A 27,378-nucleotide genomic window follows, 5' to 3' on the forward strand; every position below is an offset into this window, starting at 1 on the left:
AGGAAATAAAGGAATATATAATGTCCAATGCGATGTAAGGTATTGATGCATTGCAGAGTTGAGGCATTTAAGTGGGGCCAGTAGGATAGGCCTTGCAAAACAGATAGGTCTTTAATGATCGCCTGAAGTTTTGATGGTCGTGAATCGTTCTCACACTCTTTGGTAGTGCATTCCACATTTGTGTACTGAACTGTACTTATGTGCCAACTGCCAATTATTAGCGCCAATCATGCATATAAACGTTAGCATTCTATAAACTAGGTGCACTATTGATGCCTAAATTTAGGCACCAGCTTACAGAATTGCCTTTTATGCTTTTTACCCCGCAGCTCCTTGTGACTCTGAGCAAGTCACTTAACCCTCCATTGCCTCATGTAAGCCACATTGAGCCTGCCATGAGTGGGAAAGCGTAGGGTACAAATGTAACAAAAATAAAATAGATACTATTGGAGATTCTACATGGAATGTTGCTATTCCACTAGCAACATTCCATGTAGAAGCCTGCGCGGCCACATTGGTGATCTGCAAGGGCTGACTTCTACATGGAATGTTGCTAGTGGAATAGCAGAATAGCAACATTCCATGTAGAATCTCAAATAGTAGCAACAGTGGAGGAGTGGCCTAGTGGTTAGGGTGGTGGACTTTGGTCCTGGGGAACTGAGTTTGATTCCCACTTCAGGCACAGGCAGCTCCTTGTGACTCGGGGCAAGTCACTTAACCCTCCATTGCCCCATGTAAGCCGCATTGAGCCTGCCATAAGTGGGAAAGCGCAGGGTACAAATGTAACAAAAATAAAATAGATACTACTGGAGATTCTACATGGAATGTTGCTATTCCACTAGCAACATTCTATGTAGAAGGCTGCGCAGGCTTCTGTTTCTGTGAGTCTGACGTCCTGCACGTACGTGCAGGACGTCAGACTCACAGAAGCAGAAGCCTGCGCGGCCACATTGGTGATCCGCAAGGGCCGACTTCTACATGGAATGTTGCTAGTGGAATAGCAACATTCCATGTAGAATCTCAAATAGTAGTAACAGTAGAGGAGTGGCCTAGTGGTTAGGGTGGTGGACTTTGGTCCTGAGGAACTGAGTTCGATTCCCACTTCAGGCACAGGCAGCTCCTTGTGACTCTGGGCAAGTCACTTAACCCTCCATTGCCTCATGTAAGCCACATTGAGCCTGCCATGAGTGGGAAAGCGCAGGGTACAAATGTAACAAAAATAAAAAAAAATAGATGGGAGAAAAAAAAAGGCCTAGTAAATTAGGCCCTTAATTTGCAATTCTATATTTTCTTTATATCAAGGTGGTTCATTTTTTTTCTGTTACTATATTGTTAGTTCTACTATATTGTTGGCTCTCTTCCAACCTATATAATTTCAGATCACAAATGTTGTGCTACTGAAACTTAGTAGGTGTTCCTCCTAGAAACAGCATGCCAGGGGATGGAGGACTAAATCAAAGGGTGTATATTCCCCAATAAACCAGCAAAGGTACAGCCATATGCATACACAATTTAAATGAGTATCGAGCCCTTAACCAATACTCATTTAAATTGTATCCGCTGCTTTTTAATATATTTATAAATGATTTAGAGATGGGAGTAACTAGTGAAGTAATTAAATTTGCTGATGACACAAAGTTATTCAAAGTCGTTAACTCGCGACAGGATTGTGAAAAATTACAAGGACCTTAAGAGACTGGGAGACTGGGCGGCTAAATGGCAGATGATGTTTAATGTGAGCAAGTGCAAGGTGATGCATGTAGGAAAAAAGAACCTGAATTATAGCTACGTCGTACAAGGTTCCATGTTAGAAGTTACGGACCAAGAAATGGATCTGGGTGTCGTCGTCGATAATACACTGAAACCTTCAGCTCAGTGTGCTGCTGCGGCTAGGAAAGCGAATAGAATGTTGGGTATTGTTAGGAAAGGTATGGAAAACAGGTGTGAGGATGTTATAATGCCGTTGTATCGCTCCATGGTGCGACCGCACCGTGAGTATTGTGTTCAATTCTGGTCGCCGCATCTCAAGAAAGATATAGTAGAATTGGAAAAGGTGCAGCGAAGGGCGACTAAAATGATAGCGGGGATGGGACGACTACCCTATGAAGAAAGACTAAGGAGGCTAGGGCTTTTCAGCTTGTAGAAGAGACGGCTGAGGAGAGACATGATAGAGGTATATAAAATAATGAGTGGAGTGGAACAGGTGGATGTGAAGCGTCTGTTCACGCTTTCCAAAAATACTAGGACTAGGGGGCATGCGATGAAACTACAGTGTAGTAAATTTAAAACAAATAGGAGAAAAATTTTCTTCACCCAACGCGTAATTAAAATCTGGAATTCGTTGCTGGAGAACGTGGTGAAGGCGGTTAGCTTGGCAGAGTTTTAAAAAAGGGGTTAGACGGTTTCCTAAAGAACAAGTCCATAAACCACTACTAAAAGGACTTGGGAAAAATCCACAATTCCAGGAATAACATGTGTAGAATGTTTGTACGTTTGGGAAGCTCGCCAGGTGCCCTTGGCCTGGATTGGCCGCTGTCGTGGACAGGATGCTGGGCTAGATGGACCCTTGGTCTTTTCCCAGTGTGGCATTACTTATGTACTTATATATATATGTACTTAACTATTAATAGTTGGGTGCTAACAACCAATTAATTGAAGTTCATTGGCTGTGTGCTATTCTATGGCACCTAACTCTACTAGTGCATAACACACAAGGGGAGGGGCATGTTAGGGGCATTCCAAAACGTTGTATACTTAGTTATAGAATATGGCCTCAGCACGTCTAACTTGAGTACCAGCATTTACACTCGGTTTCAGCAGGCATAAGGTCTTGGGCCTAAAGTTAGGTATGCCGATTTTTTTCCAATGCCAAATTTTGAATTCCATTTATACAATTCCTTCCCAACAATTTCACTCCTGGTACAAAGCCATAGACCTTGGTTGATCTCTGGCTTTCCTCAATGTTTTTACTACTAGGAGTCTTCCGTGCTTGTCCCTTGTTTTCTTAAATTTCTATCTCTACCCTTCTGCTCGAGGCCATTCTATGCAGCATCCAGCCTTTCTTGTGAACTGTTTTCTGATGTTGCTCCTGAGTCTATCCTCTTGGAGACTCATACAGTGACCTCTTTTCTATAGCTTTTTCTCAGAAAAAGTTCGTGTCTTGTGCTTTTATTCTTTTGTGGGACTTGAATATCTGTCTCCAAGTTGTCTTCTCTTCTAGGGTAATATATAAACACACCCCTTCCTATAACCTCCCCTACTGCAATGATTATATTGAAAAGAGAGAGATAGATTGCAATTTCTGTTTTCCTCCCCACCATAAATAATTGTCTTCTAGGAGTTCTGGGATCTTAGCATGAGTAGGTATGAAGTTCACTAAGAAAAATGTCTCTTCCCCTCCCAAGATTCCTGATGCAACAGAACACCTTCAAAAGGCTTTAGAACTGTGCAAAGATGATATGAATTCACTTCATCTGCTGGCCCTCCTGTTTTCATCCCAAAAATACTATCAGCATGCATTGGATATTGTCAACATGTCTATAAATGAGTACCCAGAAAACTTCAGGTAAGTAACAATGTCTGATGTTTGATTTTCTTTTTTAATTTGTAACTAACAGGCACTTATAATAGTAATTGTAAGACTTACCATGTGTGTACCCAGCAGTCTACAGTCAGGCTACATATATATATATATATATATATATATATATATATATATATATAATTTATTTATTTTATTGCATTTGTATCCCAAATTTTCCCACCTCTTTGCGGGCTCAGTGTGGCTTACAATATAAGATGAATGGTGGAAATATAATTCGTTACCACTTGGTTATGGATTACATTGTGAAGAATTATGCGAGACAATCAAAGTGTCGTTAAGGAATATAGCAATGGAACAAAAGTTTGAGACATAGGAAGGAGACAAAGGGAAGCTAACAGGGCAGTATTAAGCTACGAAGACATATGGTAGAAATAGTTCTGTGAGTCAAGGAATGAGTGAGGTGAGGTTACGGGGGATGAGAGATCGGGAGTGGATGTATTGATGCATTAATGGACATTGGGTGTGGATTTTATGTGTTTCGGTTCTTTCCGTAAGTTTTTTCAAAAAGATGGGTCTTCAATAATTTGCGGAAGGAGGCTTGCTCGTAGATCGTTCTCAGGTTGCGCGGCAGTGTATTCCAGAACTGCGTGCTCATGTGAGAAAAGGTTGACGCGTGTAGCGTCTTGTATTTCAAGCCCTTGCAATTAGGGAAGTGGAGGTTGAGGAAAGATCGGGATGATCTTTTGGCGTTTCTGGGTGGTAAGTCTATTAACTCAGACATGTAGGCTGGGGCTTCGCCGTGAATGATTTTGTGGACTAATGTGCATACTTTAAAAGTAATGCGTAAAAGTAAAGTTGAGTAGAATAAGTTACTTTTCCAAAGAGTTCACAATATAAATGGGTTGCTCAGGCAACAGAGGATAAGGTAATGTACCTGTGATTACAAGGAGTGTTGATGGAAGAAGTTGGATTTGAACTGTGGTTTTCCTGGTTCATAGCTCATTGCTCTGATTAAGTTACCCCTTGTTCTGTCTCATTTTTCACCTTAGAGACTAGTGAGCAGTAGTATTTATAATACGTCTTCAATTTTGCTACTGTTTTAATGTAGAATAACGAGAAGATTTGTTAGCATACTTGCAATGCAGTTTTGTACTACACATGGAAATTATACTTCATGGTTTGTTCAAAAAACTTTTCATTGTAGATAATTAAAACTATGGGGCCCTTTTACTAAGCCGCGTAGGCGCCTACGTGTGCCCAACGTGTGCTAGTTTTGAGTTACCGCCCAGCCACCGCATGGCCCATGCGATAATTTCATTTTTGACGCACGTCCGCTACGCGCATCAGAAAATCATTTTTATTTTCTGGCGTGCAGCAGAAACCGGGCGGTAATCATCATTTTACACGCGTAGACTATTACTACACGGTTAACACATGAGACCTTACTGCTAAGTCAGTGGCTGGCGGTAAGGTCTCAGACCCAAAATTTTTATTTTTATTTTTGTTACATTTGTACCCTGCGCTTTCCCACTCATGGCAGTCTCAATGCGGCTTACATGGGGCAATGGAGGGTTAAGTGATTTGCCCAGAGTCACAAGGAGCTGCCTGTGCCTGAAGTGGGAATTGAACTCAGTTCCTCAGTTCCCCAGGACCAAAGTCCACCACCCTAACCACTAGGCCACTAGGCAAAGACAGACTAGGAGTGGCCTAGTGGTTAGGGTGGTGGACTTTGGTTCTGAGGAACTGAGTTTGATTCCCGGCACAGGCAGCTCCTTGTGACTCTGGGCAAGTCACTTAACCCTCCATTGCCCGCCGCATTGAGCCTGCCATGAGTGGGAAAGCACGGGGTACAAATGTAACAAAAAAAAATGGATGCATGCCAATTTTTATTTTGCCACACGTCTATTTTCAGCAAAAATGTTAAAAAGTCCTTTTTTACAGGCGTGCTGAAAAATGGATCTGCGCGCGCCCAAAACACATGCCTACACTAGCCCAGCCCATTTTTCGGCACACCTTAGTAAAAGAGCCCCTAAATCATTGGTTAAAGATACTGTAGATTCAGAGAAGTAAAATAGCTTCACAGAGTCCCACGGAAGATCCTTTGGATCTGGCTTACTCTGTAGCTGTTTTGGTTTGGTCCTTTAAAATGATTTTATGTATAGAGAGTTATATTAGCTAGATTAACTCCAAAGTCAGACAAGTTGAACCACACTTCCATGGTTAGGTACAGTGGTGGAAATAAGTATTTGATCCCTTGCTGATTTTGTAAGTTTGCCCACTGACAAAGACATGAGCAGCCCATAATTGAAGGGTAGGTTATTGGTAACAGTGAGAGATAGCACATCACAAATTAAATCCGGAAAATCACATTGTGGAAAGTATATGAATTTATTTGCATTCTGCAGAGGGAAATAAGTATTTGATCCCCCACCAACCAGTAAGAGATCTGGCCCCTACAGACCAGGTAGATGCTCCAAATCAACTCGTTACCTGCATGACAGACAGCTGTCGGCAATGGTCACCTGTATGAAAGACACCTGTCCACAGACTCAGTGAATCAGTCAGACTCTAACCTCTACAAAATGGCCAAGAGCAAGGAGCTGTCTAAGGATGTCAGGGACAAGATCATACACCTGCACAAGGCTGGAATGGGCTACAAAACCATCAGTAAGACGCTGGGCGAGAAGGAGACAACTGTTAGTGCCATAGTAAGAAAATGGAAGAAGTACAAAATGACTGTCAATCGACAAAGATCTGGGGCTCCACGCAAAATCTCACCTCGTGGGGTATCCTTGATCATGAGGAAGGTTAGAAATCAACTACAAGGGGGGAACTTGTCAATGATCTCAAGGCAGCTGGGACCACTGTCACCACGAAAACCATTGGTAACACATTACGACATAACGGATTGCAATCCTGCAGTGCCCGCAAGGTCCCCCTGCTCCGGAAGGCACATGTGACGGCCCGTCTGAAGTTTGCCAGTGAATACCTGGATGATGCCGAGAGTGATTGGGAGAAGGTGCTGTGGTCAGATGAGACAAAAATTGAGCTCTTTGGCATGAACTCAACTCGCCGTGTTTGGAGGAAGAGAAATGCTGCCTATGACCCAAAGAACACCGTCCTCACTGTCAAGCATGGAGGTGGAAATGTTATGTTTTGGGGGTGTTTCTCTGCTAAGGGCACAGGAATACTTCACCGCATCAATGGGAGAATGGATGGGGCCATGTACCGTACAATTCTGAGTGACAACCTCCTTCCCTCCGCTAGGGCCTTAAAAATGGGTCGTGGCTGGGTCTTCCAGCACGACAATGACCCAAAACATACAGCCAAGGCAACAAAGGAGTGGCTCAGGAAGAAGCACATTAGGGTCATGGAGTGGCCTAGCCAGTCACCAGACCTTAATCCCATTGAAAACTTATGGAGGGAGCTGAAGCTGCGAGTTGCCAAGCGACAGCCCAGAACTCTTAATGATTTAGAGATGATCTGCAAAGAGGAGTGGACCAAAATTCCTCCTGACATGTGTGCAAACCTCATCATCAACTACAGAAGACGTCTGACCGCTGTGCTTGCCAACAAGGGTTTTGCCACCAAGTATTAGGTCTTGTTTGCCAGAGGGATTAAATACTTATTTCCCTCTGCAGAATGCAAATAAATTCATATACTTTCCACAATGTGATTTTCCGGATTTAATTTGTGATGTGCTATCTCTCACTGTTACTAATAAACTACCCTTCAATTATGGGCTGCTCATGTCTTTGTCAGTGGGCAAACTTACAAAATCAGCAAGGGATCAAATACTTATTTCCACCACTGTATATAGCACTATTCCAATAACCTTCTCTATGGTGTGAGCCTTTCTTTATCTCCTCTGCAGCTGCCACTGAGATTTGTAGGGAGCTCTAGTGAAAGCATTTTGCTCCTTCAAATGCTCAGTGGTGCTGGAATGTCACCCGAGAAAATAAAGGTGTTATCTTTGGGGCACACCACTGATGTTCCCTCTCTAAGCTATTATTTATTTAGATTTTCTCACACCTTTTTCAGTAGTAGCTCCAGATGAGTTACATTCAGGTACACTGGATATTTCTGTGTCCCAAGAGGTCTCACAATCTAAGTTTGTACCTGAGGCAATGGAGGGTTAAGTGACTTGCGCAAGATCACAAGGAGCAGCAGTGGGATTTGAACCGGCCACCTCTGGATTGCAAGACCCGGTCCTCTAACCACTATGCCACTCCTCCACTAGCAGCATTCTGTGTAGAATCTCAAATAGTAGCAACAGAATCTAAAATAGTACCAACATTCCATGTGGAATCTCAAATAGTAGCAACAGAATCTCAAATAGTACCAACATTCCATGTGGAATCTCAAATAGTAGCAACATTCCATGTAGAGAATCAAATATTTATTTAGATTTTGCTCACACCTTTTTCAGTAGTAGCTCAAGGTGAGTTACATTCAGGTACACTGGACATTTCTCTGTCCCAGGAGAGGGCTCACAATCTATTGTACCTGAGGCAATGGAGGGTTAAGTGACTTGCCCAAGATCACAAGGAGCAGCAGTGGGATTTAAACCGGCCACCACTGGATTGCAAGACCGGTGCTCTAACCATTAGGCCACTCCTCCACTCTGTGGGAGTCCTCCAACTGCATTGCTGCCCTTGGGGAGTGCTGCTTCAATATTGTTCTTTCAATCACTAGGGACAGGCAGGAATCCTCCAGAACATGCCTGTTCCTAGTGATTGAAAACACATTATTGAAGCAGCACCCCCTACTGGCAACAGTGCAGTTGAAGGACACCTGCACACTTTAGAGGGAACATTACATAGCACCCTCTGTGAACGATGGAGGAAAAGGAATTTGTGAAAGTAGACTGTTGTATTCTAATGCTGTGGGTGAGGGGACAAGAGTTACAGATGATCAACCTTTCAGTTGAGAAGTACTTCAGGGTAATAAATGACTTGCTAAAAGGATTCTTAATGTGATACTGCATAGAAAGAGGCATAACCAACAGAAGAAAGGAGGTGTTGATGCCCCTGTACAAATTGTTGGTGAGGCCCTACTTGGAGTATTGTGGGAGGTTTTCTGTTTTTTTGTTTTTTTTTTATTTGTACCCCATGCTTTCCCACTCATGGCAGGCTCAATGCGGCTTAGGTACTTATTTGTACCTGGGGCAATGGAGGGTTAAGTGACTTGCCCAGAGTCACAAGGAGCTGCCTGCGTCTGCAGTGGGAATCGAACCCAGTTCCCCAGGACCAAAGTCCACCACTCTAACCACTAGGCCACTCCTGCACTCATTTTTGGAGGCCATATCTTGCTAATGATGTAAAAAGTGGTTGAGAGGAAGGTGGCAAAAATGGTATGAGAAGAGACTGGGATATGTATACCCTAGAGGAGAGGAGTTACAGGGGAGATATGATACAGACATTTAAATATTTGAAAGGTATTACTGTAGAGAAGGGAAAACATAAAACCTTAATTGAGATTGCAGGGTGGCAGACTGGAGTAATGTCAGGAAATTCTTTTTCACGGAGAGGATGGTCCATGCCTGAAGTGCCCTCCAGAGGGTGGTGATGGAGACAGAAACGGTGATGGAATTCAAATAGGCATGGGATGAACATAGAGGATCCCTAATTAGAAAATTGATAGTATATAAACAAAACTTAAATTACTACTTGTGTATTGATGTGGTGCTTAGTGAAGAACAAAGGGAAATGGGACTTGATATACCACCTTTAAGTGGTATTTTGCAACTACATTCAAAGTGGTTTACATATATTCAGGTACTTATTTTGTACCTGGGGCAATGGAGGGTTAAGTGACTTGCCCAGAGTCACAAGGAGCTGCAATGGGAATTGAACCCAGTTCCCCAGAATCAGAGGCCGCTGCACTAGCCACTAGGCTACTCCTCCGCTAGCAACATTCCATGTAGAAGCCTGCCCTTGCAGATTGGCTGCGCAGGCTTCTGTTTCTGTGAGTCTGACCAGGACGTCAGACTCACAGAAACAGAAGCCTGCGCAGCTGATCTGCAAGGGCAGGCTTCTACATGGAATGTTGCTAGTGGAATAGCAACATTAACATTCCATGTAGAATCTCAAATAGTAGCAACATTCCATGTAGAACCTCAAATACAGAAAGGGAAATGGGACTTGATATACCACTTTTCTGTGGTATTTTGCAACTACATTCAAAGTGGTTTACATATATTCAGGTACTTATTTTGTTCCTGGGGCAATGGAGGGTTAAGTGACTTGCCCACAGTCACAAGGAGGCCAGTGCGGGCAGACTTCTACAGTCTGTAGCCCATATGTGCAAAGACAATTTAGGATGGGCTAGAGAGGGCTTCAACGGCAACTCCAATAGTTGGAACATAAGGACAGTGGCAGACAGTCTTCTACAGTCTGTGTCCCAGAAATGGCAAAGACAGACCAGGATCAAGTATTTTATACCACTTTTGTTGTTGGTTTAATCATGAATTGATAATGAGCACAACTGTTGGGCGGACTGCATGGGACCGTTCAGGTCTTTATCTGCCATCGTCTACTATTTTACTATGTCATTTGGCCTTATTTGCAAATGGTGCTAGGGATGGGGTCACTGTCAGTGTCACAATACCTATACTGATTTTTTATAAAACCGGATTACCCCTAATCTGCCTCCAGACGTAAGTAGATTTGTTGGTTTCTCTCGTTCAAAGAGCTGGAATTCTGCATCCAAAAAAATCAAAATCCTGCACATAAAATTTGCAAATTCTGCAAGTTTATTTGTCATAATTTAACCAATATTAAAGCCCCCCCCTCCCAGAACCCATAGCATCCATCTTTTTTACAGCCCCCTCCTTCCTTCCATCTCTCCATCCACAGAATCCACCTTTTTTTTACAGCCTCCCTCCCTCCATCCACAGCATCCACTTTTTTTACAGCCCCCTCCCTCCCTCCACAGCATCCACCTTTTTTACAGCCCCCTCCCTCACTCCACATCATCCACCTTTTTTACAGCCCCCTCCCTCCCTCCACATCATCCACCTTTTTTACAGCCCCTTCCCTCCTTCCATCTCTCCATCCACAGAATCCACCTTTTTTTTACAGCCTCCCTCCCTCCCTCCACAGCATCCACCTTTTTTACAGCCCCCTCCCTCACTCCACATCATCCACCTTTTTTACAGCCCCCTCCCTCACTCCACATCATCCACCTTTTTTACAGCCCCCTCCCTCCCTCCACATCATCCACCTTTTTTACAGCCCCTTCCCTCCTTCCATCTCTCCATCCACAGAATCCACTTTTTTACAGCCTCCCTCCCTCCATCCACAGCATCCACTTTTTTTACAGCCTCCCTCCCTCCATCCACAGCATCCACTTTTTTTACAGCCCCTCCCTCTTTCTATTTCATCCACCTTTTTTTTACAGCCTCCCTCCATCCACAACATCCACCTTTCTTTACAGCCCCCCTCCCTCCCTCCACAGCATCCACCTTTTTTACAGCCCCCTCCCTCCCTCCACATCATCCACATTTTTTACAGCCCCTTCCCTCCTTCCATCTCTCCATCCACAGAATCCACCTTTTTTACAGCCTCCCTCCCTCCATCCACAGCATCCACTTTTTTTACAGCCCCCCTCCCTCCCTCCACAGCATCCACCTTTTTTACAGCCCCCTCCCTCCCTCCACATCATCCACCTTTTTTACAGCCCCTTCCCTCCTTCCATCTCTCCATCCACAGAATCCACCTTTTTTTTACAGCCTCCCTCCCTCCATCCACAGCATCCACTTTTTTTACAGCCCCCTCCCTCCCTCCACAGCATCCACCTTTTTTACAGCCCCCTCCCTCACTCCACATCATCCACCTTTTTTACAGCCCCTTCCCTCCTTCCATCTCTCCATCCACAGCATCCACTTTTTTTACAGCCCCCTCCCTCCCTCCACAGCATCCACCTTTTTTACAGCCCCCTCCCTCACTCCACATCATCCACCTTTTTTACAGCCCCTTCCCTCCTTCCATCTCTCCATCCACAGAATCCACCTTTCTTTACAGCCTCCCTCCCTCCATCCACAGCATCCACTTTTTTTACAGCCCCCTCCCTCCCTCCACATCATCCACCTTTTTTACAGCCCCTTCCCTCCCTCCACAGCATCCACCTTTTTTACAGCCCCTTCCCTCCCTGCACCCACATGCCAACCATCGTTTTTTCAGCCACCCCTGTGTGGTAGGAGGAGGAGGAACTGGCATGGGAGTACCTCTTTAGGGCAGGAAAGAACCCCCATCTTTTCTGCCCTCTGCCATGGCTCTTGGCCAGTGATGCCGCTTTTTCCAAATGGTTGCTGAGACTTCCTGCGGCAGTCTCATGAGATTCCCGCTTGAAGTCACGGTGGCCATTTTGAAGAAGCGGCGGTACCAACCAGAGAGCAGCAGCAGCAAGTAGTAAAGAATAGGGTTCTTTCCTGCCTCTAAAGAGGCCACTAGACCACCAGGGCGCAAATGCCGTGCTCCGCAGTTGCACAGAATTCCAGCAGGAGTAAACATTTATAGATATCAAAGTTGCATTTGTAGAACCAATATACGCACTTGTTCGGTAGATAATATATAGACCTATCATATTTTTTTAAATCTCCAGTGAAATATCTTCTGTACAATGTTTCATGTGTCCCTGGGGAACCTGACAAATATCTTAAGTTAGATTTCCAGTCCGAGACCCTTTCACAGATTCAATAATTTACCCCGTGTGAATGTGTAGGAAGTTATTCTGTATCTCAGCTAAGATCCAGTAGGCGGCCGAAAACAATTAGTCCTTTCTCAACAAATGACCCCCAGTATGAATAAACAACGTCAAAACTTATCTGGCTGACTAATTCAGTAATGATATGTTAGTCCCCTCACAAGGGCACTCCGTTTAGTACATAATGGGCTGTAGTCTTTAGCCCACCTGAAAGAAAGTGCTTCCAATGTATATGACGCATTATGCAAGCTTAGTAATTTGCCTGTGGGTAGACAGTGTTTGGAGCTCAAGCACCTTTATATTCATACTAATCATCTTTCTTATGACCCACTAGTTATATTTAATTGTATTGGTCAGTTCAGTTGGGATTACTGCTGTTTATTATATTGAATAAAATTTTATTTCACAAGCTTTATTATTGAAGGGTTGATATAAAATATTTATTTTTTATTTTTGTTACATTTGTACCCTGCGCTTTCCCACTCATGGCAGGCTCAATGCGGCTTACATGGGGCAATGGAGGGTTAAGTGACTTGCCCAGAGTCACAAGGAGCTGCCTGTGCCTGCAGTGGGAATCGAACTCAGTTCCCCAGGACCAAAGTCCACCACGCTAACGACTAGGCCACTGCTCCCTCCGTTGAGTAATAGAATTCTCTGAGGACAAGCAGGCCATATTCTGTCATGTGGGTGACGTCATCCATGTTGCCCGGTGCAGAACACTTAAAAAGCATGATATAGCTTTAAGGCACACAACAGCATCCCCACCACATATGTGTGGGTGCCTTCCCACCTGCCGCAAGAGCACTGTATCAGCAGTCTTCTGTCATCCGCTGTGAGGAGAAGAAGCACTGTTTTGTAGCTGCCTCACTACGTCTGATGTGGTTCTTTATTTTTACTGCTTTTTTGTGCCTTCCCAGTGGGATTTTTACCCTTGTTCCAAATTTTTCCCTTTTGGGTTTTTTTTTTTTTCATTTACTCCTTATAGGTTTAATTTGTTTTTTCCCCGCTTTTAAATTTTCTTTATTTTTTTCCGTGCTCATTAGGCCTGAGCTGTGGTCGGACTCCTGATTTGCCCCTTTTTAGAATCACCATCGTGTTGTTTGATTTGGCCACGACTGTTTTCCCTTCCATGTCTGGGCTTTAAGCACTGTGCCCGGTGCAATAGGACCATCTCTGGTAAGGACACCTATTCTTGGTGTTTCCAGTGTTTGGGGCCTGAATATACACCAGCTGTGTTCTTTGCCTTCGAATGAAGAAAAGAACTCAGCTGGCCAGAGAGTCTCAAAGAGGAAAGATTTTTGGAGCCTGGTCTGAAAACTCGGCATTGACGTTGAGCCTTGTACTGGCATGGGGTGCTTTAGTCCCTATGGCTGCATGGCCCTTATCAGACACTGGGAGTAGTTGTGCATTGAGCAGGTCTCTGCCTGCCTCTATGTCAACCGCTGTGCAGGGCTTCTGGGACCGGTTAGCATTGGACCCAACACCAAGGAGCTATGAGGATTCAATGTCGTCCTGATCAGCACCGAGGAGCATTGATGACTGGCATTGGGCAAAGACCAAGAAGCATCAGCATCGATTCCCCTCAACACATGGTGCCAGGAGCACCAGGCACCTGAGAGATCTGGTCCTCGAGAAGCATCAACACTGGGAGGACTGCTCTCCCTCCATTGTGGAGGTGCCGACACGCGAGTCTCCATGCAGCCAGGACGAGGCACCATCACTGATCCCGACAGTTCAGCAGGCTGCTTCTCAACCGATGCCCTAGCTTTTCCCGATGGAGGTCCTAGATTAATTCATCTGGGCCCTGCTCCATGAGCATTTGGCAGGGATCCTTCAATTGAGTGTATTGGTGTCTGGGGCAGTCTTGATTCTTTCTTCTGCCCCGCAAGGCCCTCAGCCTGTGGTGAGGCCTCCGACCCCAGTGCTGCCCTCGATGTCGGTGGAGGAAGTTTCGCTGGTCGAGAATGGAGCCTGTGACTAGATGACCCTCCCCCCCCCCCCCCCCACCAAGACAAGGACGTGGGTCCTCTATCTCGAGGCAAGCTCGGCCTCAGCCCTCCAAGTCCTCCCATGGGGAGTATTTTGCTGACACCAATGAGGAGCACTCATGAATGTTGGTTGAGGACCATAGATACCTCTCAGAGGAAGAGTCCTATGGTATCCTATCTGACCCATCCCCTCCTGAGGGAAGGAGGAAGTCTCCACCTGAATGCCTTTCCTCCCATGTTTTGTATGTGAAATGGTGGCTGCCATTCCAGTTCATTTGGAGATGGAGGACAAGCCCAGGCTGAGATGTTCAAGGTTCTGGACTATGACTGTCCTCCTAGAGAGGCTGTGATGGTTCTGCTTCACTGAATCCTGAAAGATATTCAGGTAAGGTGCCCCCTCTGTCGGTCCCTGTCCTGGCCAAAAAGATTGACACCATGAATTGGATCCAAAGTTCCACAGGGTTTGACAGGCCTCAGTTGCCTCATCATTCCCTGGTGGTGGAATCTGCGCCCAAAAGAGCCAGGAGTTCTAGGTTCTATTCTTCAGCACCCCTAGGCAGAGAAACTCAAACCCTGGATTCTTTTGGGTGGAAAATGTATCAAGCCTCTGTACTCATTAACTCAATTTGGCGAGTGGAGGAGTAGCCTAATGGTTAGTGCAACAGGCTTTGATCCTGGCAACCTGGGTTCAATTCCCACTTCTACTCCTTGTGACCTTGGGCAAGTCACTTAACTCTTCATTGCCCCAGGTACAAAAACTTAGATTGTGAGCTCTCTAGGGACAGAAAAAGTACCTGCATATAATGTGTACAGCGCTGCGTACATCTAGTAGTGCTATAGAAATGATTAGTAGTTGCAGTAATCTTACCAGCTCTACGTGAGCCTTTACTTGAGGAACTTGATATGCAATATGTCTAATTTAGCAGACTCTCTCCCAATGGAGCAGGCTGAATCTCTTCGCCAACTGGTCAAGCAAAAGAAGGCGTGTTGTAAGTTCTTGGCCAAGGACATTTACGATGCCTTCAATGTGGCATCCTGCATCTCTGCCCAAAGTATAGAAATGCACAGGCTCTCATGGCTACGTGTCTCTGACTTGGACCCTGTGGTCTAGCAGAGATTGGCGGACACCACCTGCCAGGGGTATAACCTTTTTGTATAGAAGGTGGAGGAGGTGGCTGATCTCGTTAAGAAACACACTGACACCACTGATACTCTTTCCCGCCGGGCATCTTCTACAACCTCCTCCTTTTCCAGGAGGTTTAGGGGCAAGTCAAAGAGGGGTCCCTACTACTTACAGAGATGTTTGGTACTCTCCTTCTCACCCCACCACAGGCCAACATAAACAAGCTAAGCCGGGGGTACAAAGGAAATATATCCAAGCGAAAGAAACCATCATAATACATTTAAAATAAGACTCCTACCCCGTGGAGACAAAGAGGCCAGGTAAGGGCTCCAAAGATTCAAAAATCGGGATTTACATTTATATGAACCCCTTGCCTCTCGTGCTTCCCAGAATGGCAGCAGGTGCACGAGATTACGCCAGTGCCAAAATTTAGGCGGGTGAGCTGAAGTCCAGGACTGCAAAATACACTTTCTTGCCAACCAGCACAGCTTCCAAAACAACAAAATACATTCTGCCATAGGACTCCGAAAAGACCCAGGGCAATCCAAATACCAGCTGAACCGGGGTACCTTCAGTGTGACAAGAAAAAAGAGAAGCCATATAATCAGTGGCCCGGCGCCAGAAATGCCTGACTGCTGCACAGCCCCAAAAAGCATGATGAAAGTATTGTCCAACGTCTTAAATTTAGGACAAAGAGGTGAGGGCAGACCACTGGCTCAAAATGTTTGAACTTGAGTGAAATAAGATCTATGTAAAACTCGAAAGGAACATTCTCTGTGACTGGCGTTGCTAGTGAGCTACGGAATACTTTTGATGGAAGCAAGTAAGTCCCAAGAGGCCAAGCTCATCCCCAGCTCCAACTCCCTAGGCCTCTCAGACCTCCACGAAGCCCTATGGATCCCTGAGATAGTGGTTTTGCTATCTAATATTGCGTCAAAAATTTTCAAAGACTGGCTCAAATACGAAGACGCAAGGACTCTGTATTTAAGGACCAAATGTAATGTTTTAGCTGACAATGGGTGAATGTGTTTCCCCACTGAATGCCTTCCTTGCCTTTTAAAAGAACCAAAGGCTTCAGTCTTCCCTCAACATTCATAACATGTTCTAAGCAACCTCCCATTGAGCCAAAACCTGATTAGCCAAACCTGACTGGAAAGCGGGATTACCTCTCAGGGATAGCAGCCAGAATGTAAGTTAAATAATGAAAGACCTTATTTTACGTTCAAGCAAAATAGCCTTCACACACATGGACCACACGACAACTTAAACTAAAAGCCACAGTGCTTTTTATATGGCTAACTTTGTGCCGCACTCGGAGAGACAGCCAACATCATAACTCCACAGAGACGGTAATTAATTTTTTTTTCTTATTTTTATTTATTGAAATTTTAATTATCGTGCATACAAGATTCCTCTTGCTGAGAAAAAGTGAAACTCTTGCCAAAATTATAATAAAGAGGAAATAATGAAACACAAGAAGCATTATCTATAAGTATTTTCATTTAACAAAATCCACAACTCTAGGGGGATTGAGCAGCACATCTAGGAGCTAAATTAAGGGACACCAATTCAGAAAAGAAGACATGAAAACACTCTGTTTGGATATAATGAAACAACAGCAGTAATAGAAGTATGAGTATCAGTTCCGCATTATAAGAGGGTAGATGTCCCCACAGGCATTTTAGCTGCAAAAAAACAATACTGTTTGCGATGGATCAAAGAAAACAAACTTGGAATTTTCTATATTTGACTGTACGAAAACGTCTATGTCCATGGGCGTTTATCTCCGAGAACGGGTCCGTGAAGGGCCGGACCAAACCGTATTTTCGAAAAAAATAGACGTCCATGTTTTATTCGACAATTTGTGAGCTGGGCGTTTTTGCTTTTCAGCGATAATGGAAAATGAAAGCGCCCGGCTCAAAAACGAATAAATCCAAGGCATTTGTTCGTGGGAGGGGCCAGGAGTCGTAGTGCACTGGTCCCCCTCACATGCCAGGACACCAACCGGGCACCCTAGGGGGCACTTTTACAAAAAAAAAAAAAAAAAAAAAAGGTAAAAGAGCTCCCAGGTGCATAGCACCCTTCCCTTGTGTGTTGAGCCCCCCAAATCCCCCTCAAAACCCACTGCCCACAAGTCTACACCATTACTATAGCCCTAAGGGGTGAAGGGGGGCACCTACATGTGGGTACAGTGGGTTTGGGGGGGTTGGACGACTAAGCATTAAGCAGCACAATTGTAACAGGTAGGGGGGGGATGGGCCTGGGTCCACCTGCCTGAAGTCCACTGCACCCCCTAACAACTGCTCCAGGGACCTGCATACTGCTGCCAGGGAGGTGGGTATGACATTTGAGGGTGAACATAAAAAGTTGTGAAACATCATTTTTTGTGGTGGGAGGGGGTTAGTGACCACTGGGGGAGTCAGGGGAGGTCATCCCCGATTCCCTCTGGTGGTAATCTGGTCATTTAGGGCACTTTTTGGGGCCTTATTCGTGAAAAAACAGGGTCCAGGAAAAGTGCCCTAAATTCTAGCTACAAACGCATACTTTTTTTCCATTATCGGCGAAAGGCGCCCATCTCTGTTTGGGTGATAACCATGCCCCAGTCCCGCCTTCACCTCGCCTCCGACACGCCCCCGTCAACTTTGTACGCTTCCGCGATGGAGTGCAGTTGAAAACGTCCACATTCGGCTTTCGATTATACCGCGTTATTCGTTTTTGTGAGATAAACGTCCATCTCCCGATTTAGGTCGGAACTTGGGCGTTTTTCTCGTTCGATTATAAGCAGGTTTGGGACGTAACACAAGGAACTGTTGCCTTTTCTTCGGGTAGCACAAGCCATATCTGGAAAAATACAAACTTTCAATCCACAAAAAAGAAAATCTGTATTCTGAAAAGATTTTCTCAATACAATGTCACAGTCTGTGTCCAGAATAAATGAAACAGTCAAGGTAGAAGTCCCATGTCTTTATTTTCCATCTCTAGCTCCAAGGAAGCAGGCTGAACACCAGATACTGGTTGTTTAGGTTTTAGTGGTATGTAATACGCCTTAGTCACAAGGGGAAGTGTTGATTCTTGAAATTTTGGAACTTCCACCAGGTACTTCCTAAACATGTCTCTTGGAGATATATTTGGTACCTTGGGCAATTTATTAAGCGAAGATTTTTACCGTGCAAAATATTTCCATATTTTCAAGTTTATTATGAAAGAGCATATCGCCTTTCATCAAAGCAGCATTTTAGTTCATGCTAGCCTGCAAAGTGAATTGCTGAGACAGCAGTTTACCTAGCTGTTGAATGCCAGTTCATATAGAGTCCACAGAAATTTCTGGTGGACTCTGAAGACAGAAATTAAATGCAGTGGAGATATTCTCTGGTTTCAATGTTTCACTCTTGTGTTCCAAATCACCCCAAAGTCCATCTAGGGAATTACATCCCTGGGGGACAACACTGCGTCAAGACTGGAAGTCACGTTATTGAGTACTGTAAAGTGGATCCTCTTCCCTCAGCGGTTGCAGCTCTCCACAACCTGAAGAACACCTTCCAGTACTGCTCCTTTTTCCCTCAGAACAATGAAGCTTTTTATTGCCTAGGAGGGGCTTCCCTCCTTCCCTCAGTTGTGGCACCAAAACACAAAACAAAGCACAGTTATCATTCACCTTTCTCAATTCGGTTAGTTTCCCAGTCCAGGCTTTCACAGCTGCTTCCTTTCCCTCCCTCCTGGGGAAGAGTAGCAAAGCAAATAATAAAAAAAAAGAAAAAAAATATCCTGTTCAGTGTAGCGGGGTTTTCCAAAACACAGTTCACTTTGAGCCAAGCTTTACCCCACTGCTCAGTTTAGCCAGGCTTTCAAAATACAGTTCAGTTCTAGCCAAGCTTTCCAAAACACAGCTCAATTGAGCCAGGCTTTCAAAAAAAACACAGTTCAGTTCTAGCCAAGCTTTCAAAATACAGCTCAGTTTAGCCCGGCTTTCAAAACACAGTTCAGGTCTAGCCAAGCTTTCAACATACAGTTCAGTTCTAGCCAAGCTTTCCAAAATACAGCTCAGTTTAGCCCGGCTTTCAAAACACAGTTCAGGTCTAGCCAAGCTTTCAACATACAGTTCAGTTCTAGCCAAGCTTTCCAAAACACAACTCAATTTAGCCAGGCTTTCAAAAACACAGTTCAGTTCTAGCCAAGCTTTCAAAACACAGCTCAATTTAGCCAGGCTTTCAAAAACACAGTTCAATTTTAGGCCAAACTTTCAAAACACAGCTCAGTTTAGCCAGACTTTCAAAACACACAGTAATGGATTTGCGCGGGCTCAAAGCCTAGGGTCCCACCCTCTTGGTCAGTCATACTCCTACCTGACCTCCTCCCGCTTGACCCGGCTTGGCCTCGCTACTTCCTTGGCTTTCGCTGAGCCAGAGCTGAAATGTCCATCGGCTCTTCCAGGGTGTTCTCCGTTTCAGTCAACTCCATAGGGCAAGGCTCACTCTCTGCCTCTCTCTCCTCAGGAGCCCAATCCATATTCTCCTCGCCCCGCCCTTCTCCCAGCTGCTCACCCTTTCTTTCCTTAACGCTCTTTGGTGGCTCTTCTTTCTCCACCCGCCTGTTCCACCACCTCTTCCACCAGGTTGGAGAATCAGCCTTATTCCTTCCCCTGCGGCCCTCCTCTGGAGACTCCTGGGAATGCACATAGTTTCTCTTATCCCCGGTCTCCCTTGGGGCATGCTGGGAGTTGTAGTTCTTTATTTCTAGTTTTTTCCTGGGGAATGCCTGCCTATAACGGGGGTATTCGGGCCTATCCCAGGGTTCCTTTGGGGCCTGTCCTACATACTCCTTACAGTACCGCCAACAAAGCTCCTCCATCCTAGTCGAAAGATCTACCCACTGCGGGTCTCAGGGGAGGCTGTCAAAAGTCCTTGGGCTTGAGAGATGTATCAAAGACCAGGGGAGATGCCAACTCAAATTCCTCGGGTTTTCCCAGCAGCGACGTCCAGGCAAAGACTCACTGCAGGAGCTGGTCCATCGAACCTCTTACTGGAGCAGTCGGTAAGGCCAGTTTAACCATCTGACTGCTACCCTCTCTTCTTTCCCATCTACAAGGTGATGCAAAAAAAGTAACTACCTAGAGTTTTTTGCTGTTTTTTCAACAACCGCTTTGAATTTCGAGAAATTGTACTTATTTTTTTAGTCATCATACTTAAGTATTACTAAACATTTAGTTATTTAAGCTTAGAAGGCGGTTAGCTTAGCAGAGTTTAAAAAGGGGTTAGACGGTTTCCTAAAGAACAAGTCCATAAACCACTAGTAAATGGACTTGGGAAAAATCCACAATTCCATGTATAGAATGTTTGTACGTTTGGGAAGCTCGCCAGGTGCCCTTGGCCTGGATTGGCCGCTGTCGTGGACAGGATGCTGGGCTTGATGGACCCTTGGTCTTTTCCCAGTGTGGCATTACTTATGTACTTATGTTGATATTACTGACATTTTAGCGTTACTATCTAGTGATTTTTGCATGTTAAAAATGTTTGAGCTGAAACACAGTAAAGTAATGTCATTCAGACTATACAATTAAGAATGTGAATGCTCAAAGTGTCACACCTCTAGCTTTAACACAGGCCTTCAGTCGTTTTATGAAGTTCTTAACATCCTTGTCAATTGACCCCTGTGGTAGACTGTCCCAGATCATCTGTAGCACTTCCTTGAGTTCGGCGATTGTTTGCAGCTTTGGGTGAAGCTTGTGGTAGGTCTCCAACATTGCTCCCCAGAAAAAAAGTCTACATCGGTGGTTCCTAAACCTGGTCCTGGAGGCATCCTAGCCGGTCAGGTTTTCAGGATGTCCACAGTGAATATTCATGAGAGAGATTTTCATGCAGTGGATGCAGTGCATGCAGATCTCTCTCAAGAATATTCATTGTGGGTATCCTGAAAACCTAACTGACTGGTGTGCCTCCAGGACCAGGTTTGGGAACCACCGGTCTACATCACTGTGATGTCATTAACACTGGGAAGGGGATGGAATTTGATATGCCGCCTTTCTGTTGTTGCAATCAAAGTTCATGTTTCAAGTTTATTATAAAATTTGATAGACTGCCTTAAAGGAAGCCTATCAAGGCGATTTACAATAAAAGGATAAAACCAAGAATATCCATGAAAAGAACTACGATAATGGATAGGAAAGAGGAAAACCAAAGCTAGAATGACAATGAGGAGAAGGAAGGGGGAGGGGAAAATAAAGCAACGCTGATAACATTCGCAGCAATACTCTGTTCTGGACGAAGATCAAAAAGTGGCATCAAGGGCCATAAGCTTGAAGAAACAGATAAGTTTTCAATTTAGATTTGAACCCTGTCAGTGAACTGTCAAGATAGAGGTCAGGTGGAAGTGAATTCCAAAGAATGGGAGCCTTGACAATAAATAATCTATGGTGAATCATAGTAAGGCGAACATCGCAATTGGAAGGAATCTGAAGAAGATTTCATGCAGAGGAACGTAGAGGCCTCGGGGGAATAAGGCAAAAGATACTGTAATAAGTAAAGGGGGGGATCCAGTAGCAAGAAATTTAAAGGTACGAAGAAGAGGTTTATAGATAACTAGGAATAAATGCCCGTTTCTGAGGGCAATGAAACGGGCGCTAGCAAGGGGCCCCCTCCCTCCGAGCTACTTGCCTTGTTCGGTGTTTGCGTCGCTGTGTGTGGGTAGGGTTTTTTTTTTTGTTTTGTTTGCTGCGCCTCCATGGCCGTGCCTGTGGCGTTTCGGTTTCGGGCCTCGAGTGTTATAGCTCCGCCCTCGACGTCATGACGTTTTGACGCGAGGGCGGTGCAGACACTCCAGGGCACACCGGATATCTCGGGCGCCTCAACTTCCGTGGAGGCTTCAGAACATTGGGGTTGCCTTTTATATAGAGAGATATGAAAGGACACGTGAAGCTAATGCTCGGAACAGAACAGAGGTGTAACATGGTCAAATTGTTTAACACCAGTTGTCAAGTGGACTGCCGCATGTTGTACTGACTGAAGTCTCAGTATGTCTTTAGCCTCGAAACGACAAATTGGAATAGTCTAGCTTCAAAACAACTAGAGCATATGTTAAAACACGTAAGGCAGAGCCAGAGAGCAGATGGTGAACTGAGAAATATGTTTATGAAACAACAGGGTACTATCAAGTAGTATCCCAAGAACGCAAACTGATTCTGTGGGAATTAAAGTAACACCTGCCATCTGAATTGGCCACAGACAAGGAAGGTTTACTGAAATGATTTGCTTGTAATCCCATCTTCTGGGAGAAATTTATATTTCTACTGGACTTTAGCATTAGGCTTTCCGTTTTTGAAGACGTTAGGCTGAAATCAATTTATAAGGATTCTTTTCCTTTTCTGGGAGCATGATATTGGGATGTACCTGGGGCAATGCGGAGGGTTAAGTGACTTGCCCAGAGTTATAAGGAGCTGCAGTGGGAATTAAATGCAGTTCTCTTGATTCTCAGGCCACTGCAGTAACTATTAGGCTACTCCTCCATTCCAGTAAGCCGGTACCCAATTTTTTTTTTTTTTTTCAAATAATGGTACTTTTACAGTGCAGACAGTTTTGAACATCCGAAAATCACTAGGTAGTCATGCTAAAAAGTCTGTAAGTTCACAGTGTTTAACGATAACCTCATTGCGCTCGGCATACAAATGCAGATAGTAACAACAAATAAAGCTGTACAATTTCACATTGAAATTCCACGTGGTTGCTGAATTGCCTTACCCTGAGGAAGCAGAATTTTAAAAAAGAAAGCTGCAGCCATTCAGTATGTGCCATAGGCCATCTTGTTCCACCCCCGTGGTAATTACTAAAGAGCTTATCCCAGATTTACGGATTTAAATTCCTGCTAACATTTTGTATCAAAAGCATGTATTTCTTGCAATAGCAGTACAAATAAAAGAATACAAAGAGTAGTCTTCCCCCCCCCCACTCCACCCCCACAGGACTACCTTAAATCCCTAGTAGTCCAGTGGTATAGTCAGGGCAGGAGCAGTGCCCCAGTCACAGCAGCCATTATGAGAGCGGAGCTGGAATGGGCACAAGTAACTGGGGATCACTCCTGCCCTGGGTACACCCTCTAGACCACCAGGGATTGTAAGGTAGGCCTGGGGAGGGCTTTAGGTGGGGGAGGTCTGGGAGAAGAGGCAATTCCTGTTAGGGCAAGGGAGATAAATGGAACAGCACCAATTTTCAGCTTCCACCAAAAGCACATGGTCATTTTTGGCTGAAAATTAAAATAACCTTTCAGCTGAAAACGAAACTGGACAGATAAAGGATCTTGAGCTGGTTTTGGCACCATAACCAAAATCAAAATTCGGTCAGCCACTAGTTGGGAGTTGAGAGGGATTCAAAAGAAAGACTAAAGGGGTAAATTTGGGCTACAGCCATCCACAGGATTAGCCTTTTATTCCCAGGGACTCTATCAATTGGAAGGATTTCCACAACAAAAAGTTGAAAGGAAAGGAAAAGAAACTTGCCTGCCTTGTTGCAGGTAAAGGATCCTCTGGGTCCAGATGGAGCCCCCACCCTGTCCGAAGCCAGAGCAGACACAGAGGGACTTCCAAAGGAAAAACCTCCACCATTAACCAGAGGTAAATTGTACAAATCTCACTCATTGCTTGGGAGTGGAAGGAACTGAATTTGGGGACCAGTCAGCCCAGGAAGGGGTACAATCCCTGCAGAGCTTTGTAAAGGTTCTTTCCAGCTCAGCATATATAGACCACATAATCGAATGGTCTTTCAATCCCAGTAAAGACTTATCCACCGTAAAAAAAAGACTCAAGAAACTGCATAGGAAAAATGCAGTGTGCTTTACCTGTTATTTTTTTCATTCCCTTTTGACTGCCAGCTCTTTGTAGCTAGGCAATTTGACTTAGGATAGCACTGCAGTCGTATATTTTCTCTTTAAGGCTAGAGTTTTATGGTGTTTGACATTCATTTGAATGCTCATTGTTAATGTCTGCTTAATGATCAACGTGTTTGTAAATGCGTAAATATCTTTGTATGCTACAGTGTACAGTACAGTTAATATGTATATGCCAGTAAATCTGTTTGTTGTTGAACACTGGATGTGCAAAGAGCGGTTGTCAGATTCAGGGAGCAACTGTCTGTTTGAAATCAGCCATCCACGCTTGAGTTTCATAAGTCCCAGAACCCGAAGGTGTACAGAGGCTGCTTCCTGCAGGGCATAAGCATTTTTTTTTTTTTTTTTTTTACATTTGTACCCCGCGCTTTCCCACTCATGGCAGGCTCAATGCGGCTTCCATGGGGCAATGGAGGGTTAAGTGACTTGCCCAGAGTCACAAGGAGCTGCCTGTGCCTGAAGTGGGAATCAAACTCAGTTCCTCAGTTCCCCAGGACCAAAGTCCACCACTCTAACCACTAGGCCACTCCTCCACTTTTGCTACTATTTGAGATTCTACATGGAATGTTGCTATTCCAACATTCGATGTAGAAGTTGGCCCTTGCAGATCACCAATGTGGCCGCGCAGGCTTCTGCTTCTGTGAGTCTGACGTCCTGCACGTACGTGCAGAACGTCAGACTCACAGAAACAGAAGCCTGCGCAGCCTTCTACATGGAATGTTGCTAGTGGAATTGCAACATTCCATGTAGAATCTCCAATAGTAGCAACATTCCATGTAGAATGTCCAATAGTAGCAACATTCTATGTAGAATCTCCAATAGTATCTATTTTATTTTTGTTACATTTGTACCCCGCGTTTTCCCCACTCATGGCAGGCTCAATGCGGCTTACATGGGGCAATGGAGGGTTAAGTGACTTGCCCAGAGTCACAAGGAACTGCCTATGCCTGAAGTGGGAATCGAACTCAGTTCCTCAGGACCAAAGTCCACCACCCTAACCACTAGGCCACTCCTCCACTGGTGCTACTATTCCACTAGCAACATTCCATGTAGAATGTCCAATAGTAGCAACATTCCACGTAGAACCTCCAATAGTAGCAACATTCTATGTAGAATCTCCAATAGTATCTATTTTATTTTTGTTACATTTGTACCCTGTGCTTTCCCACTCATGGCAGGCTCAATGCGGCTTACATGGGGCAATGGAGGGTTAAGTGACTTGCCCAGAGTCACAAGGAACTGCCTATGCCTGAAGTGGGAATCGAACTCAGTTCCTCAGGACCAAAGTCCACCACCCTAACCATGGAAAGTGCAAAGTATCTGTAGTTGCAGATTTCCGTCTAAATGCATAAATGAAACGGTGTCTGGTTTGAACTATTATCCAGTCTCCAATACTGTGATGCCCCCTTCTTGTTTTCTGCACCCCTTCCAGTCATACACTGTACTGCTGCCATGAAATTAGGATAGTGTTGTAAGTACTCATGGTAGGACTGACAGGTTAGAGCAAGTAATAGCAGAATATTTCATGAAAGCTTAGAGGGTTGCTGTAGACATGAGATAACGTACTTTGGAAAGCCTATGTCTAAAAAGTACAGAACAGTAGTAGAGTGTTTATGTTTGTTAATGTACGTGGAGGGGCATAATTGAACAAAAACGTCTATCTCCATGGGCGTTTATCTCCGAGAACGGGTCCGTGAAGGGGCGGACCGAACCGTATTTTCGAAAAAAATAGACGTCCATGTTTTATTCGACAATTTGTGAGCTGGGTGTTTTTGTTTTTCAGTGATAATGGAAAATGAAAGCGCCCAGCTCAAAAACGAATAAATCCAAGGCATTTGTTCGTGGGAGGGGCCAGGAGTCGTAGTGCACTGGTCCCCCTCACATGCTAGGACACCAACCGGGCACCCTAGGGGGCACTTTTACAAAAAAAAAAAAAAGGTAAAAGAGCTCCCAGGTGCATAGCACCCTTCCCTTGTGTGTTGAGCCCCCCCAAATCCCCCTCAAAACCCACTGCCCACAAGTCTACACCATTACTATAGCCCTAAGGGGTGAAGGGGGGCACCTACATGTGGGTACAGTGGGTTTGGGGGGGTTGGATGACTAAGCATTAAGCAGCACAATTGTAACAGGTAGGGGGGGGATGGGCCTGGGTCCACCTGCCTGAAGTCCACTGCACCCCCTAACAACTGCTCCAGGGACCTGCATACTGCTGCCAGGGAGGTGGGTATGACATTTGAGGATGAACATAAAAAGTTGTGAAACATCATTTTTTGTGGTGGGAGGGGGTTAGTGACCACTGGGGGAGTCAGGGGAGGTCATCCCCGATTCCCTCTGGTGGTAATCTGGTCATTTAGGGCACTTTTTGGGGCCTTATTCGTGAAAAAACAGGGTCCAGGAAAAGTGCCCTAAATTCTAGCTACAAACGCATACTTTTTTTCCATTATCGGCGAAAGGCGCCCATCTCTGTTTGGGTGATAACCATGCCCCAGTCCCGCCTTCACCTCGCCTCCGACACGCCCCCGTCAACTTTGTATGCTTCCGTGATGGAGTGCAGTTGAAAACGTCCAAAATCGGCTTTCCATTATACCGATTTATTCGTTTTTGTGAGATAAACGTCTATCTCCCGATTTGGGTCGAAATCTAGGCGTTTTTCTCTTTCAATTATAAGGTGGATAGTGTAATATGTTGTGTAATCCACTCAGTAGTAAATAAATAAAACAGCAGAATTTCGGAAGCATTTGTGAACCACCTTCATCGGAACAAATCGACCCATATGCTTTTTATTAGGATTTATTTACCGCCTTTTTGAAGGAATTCACTCAAGGCGGTGTACAGTAAGAATAGATCAAACACGAGCAATAGGCAATTACAGCAGTAAAAATATTCAAGTAACAATTCAAAGTATGGCATGGTATACTACTTAGACACAAAAGAGAGGGTAAAACAGCATACAAAATAATACAGAAACAAAAAAGCAACACTGGGCCTTCAGGATTGAGATGATCAAAGTCTCTTTGTTTATTAATTGACGGATAGACCCGACACGGGCCGTGTTTCGGCGCACTGGTTTCCTGCCTCAGAGGTCAGCTAATCCTGATCAAAAATTGTAGGTGGTACTGTCACAGTGTAGCACCTTTGATATGGAA

At 44.7% G+C, this 27,378-nt stretch overlaps 1 protein-coding gene across 2 annotated transcripts in view; it reads left to right on the forward strand.

The window, feature by feature from the left end:
• TTC7A (tetratricopeptide repeat domain 7A) overlaps nt 1–27,378 on the forward strand; it is a 557,697-nt gene that overhangs the window by 338,946 nt on the left and 191,373 nt on the right. For both annotated transcript variants that reach the window (XM_030195820.1, XM_030195819.1), the window contains one exon: nt 3,405–3,565. In XM_030195820.1, coding sequence (XP_030051680.1) covers nt 3,405–3,565 — 161 coding nt within the window. The remainder of the gene's footprint in view (nt 1–3,404; nt 3,566–27,378) is intronic.

This window comes from Microcaecilia unicolor, chromosome 3 (genome assembly GCF_901765095.1).
Source record: "Microcaecilia unicolor chromosome 3, aMicUni1.1, whole genome shotgun sequence".
Classification (NCBI taxonomy): Eukaryota; Metazoa; Chordata; class Amphibia; order Gymnophiona; family Siphonopidae; genus Microcaecilia; species Microcaecilia unicolor.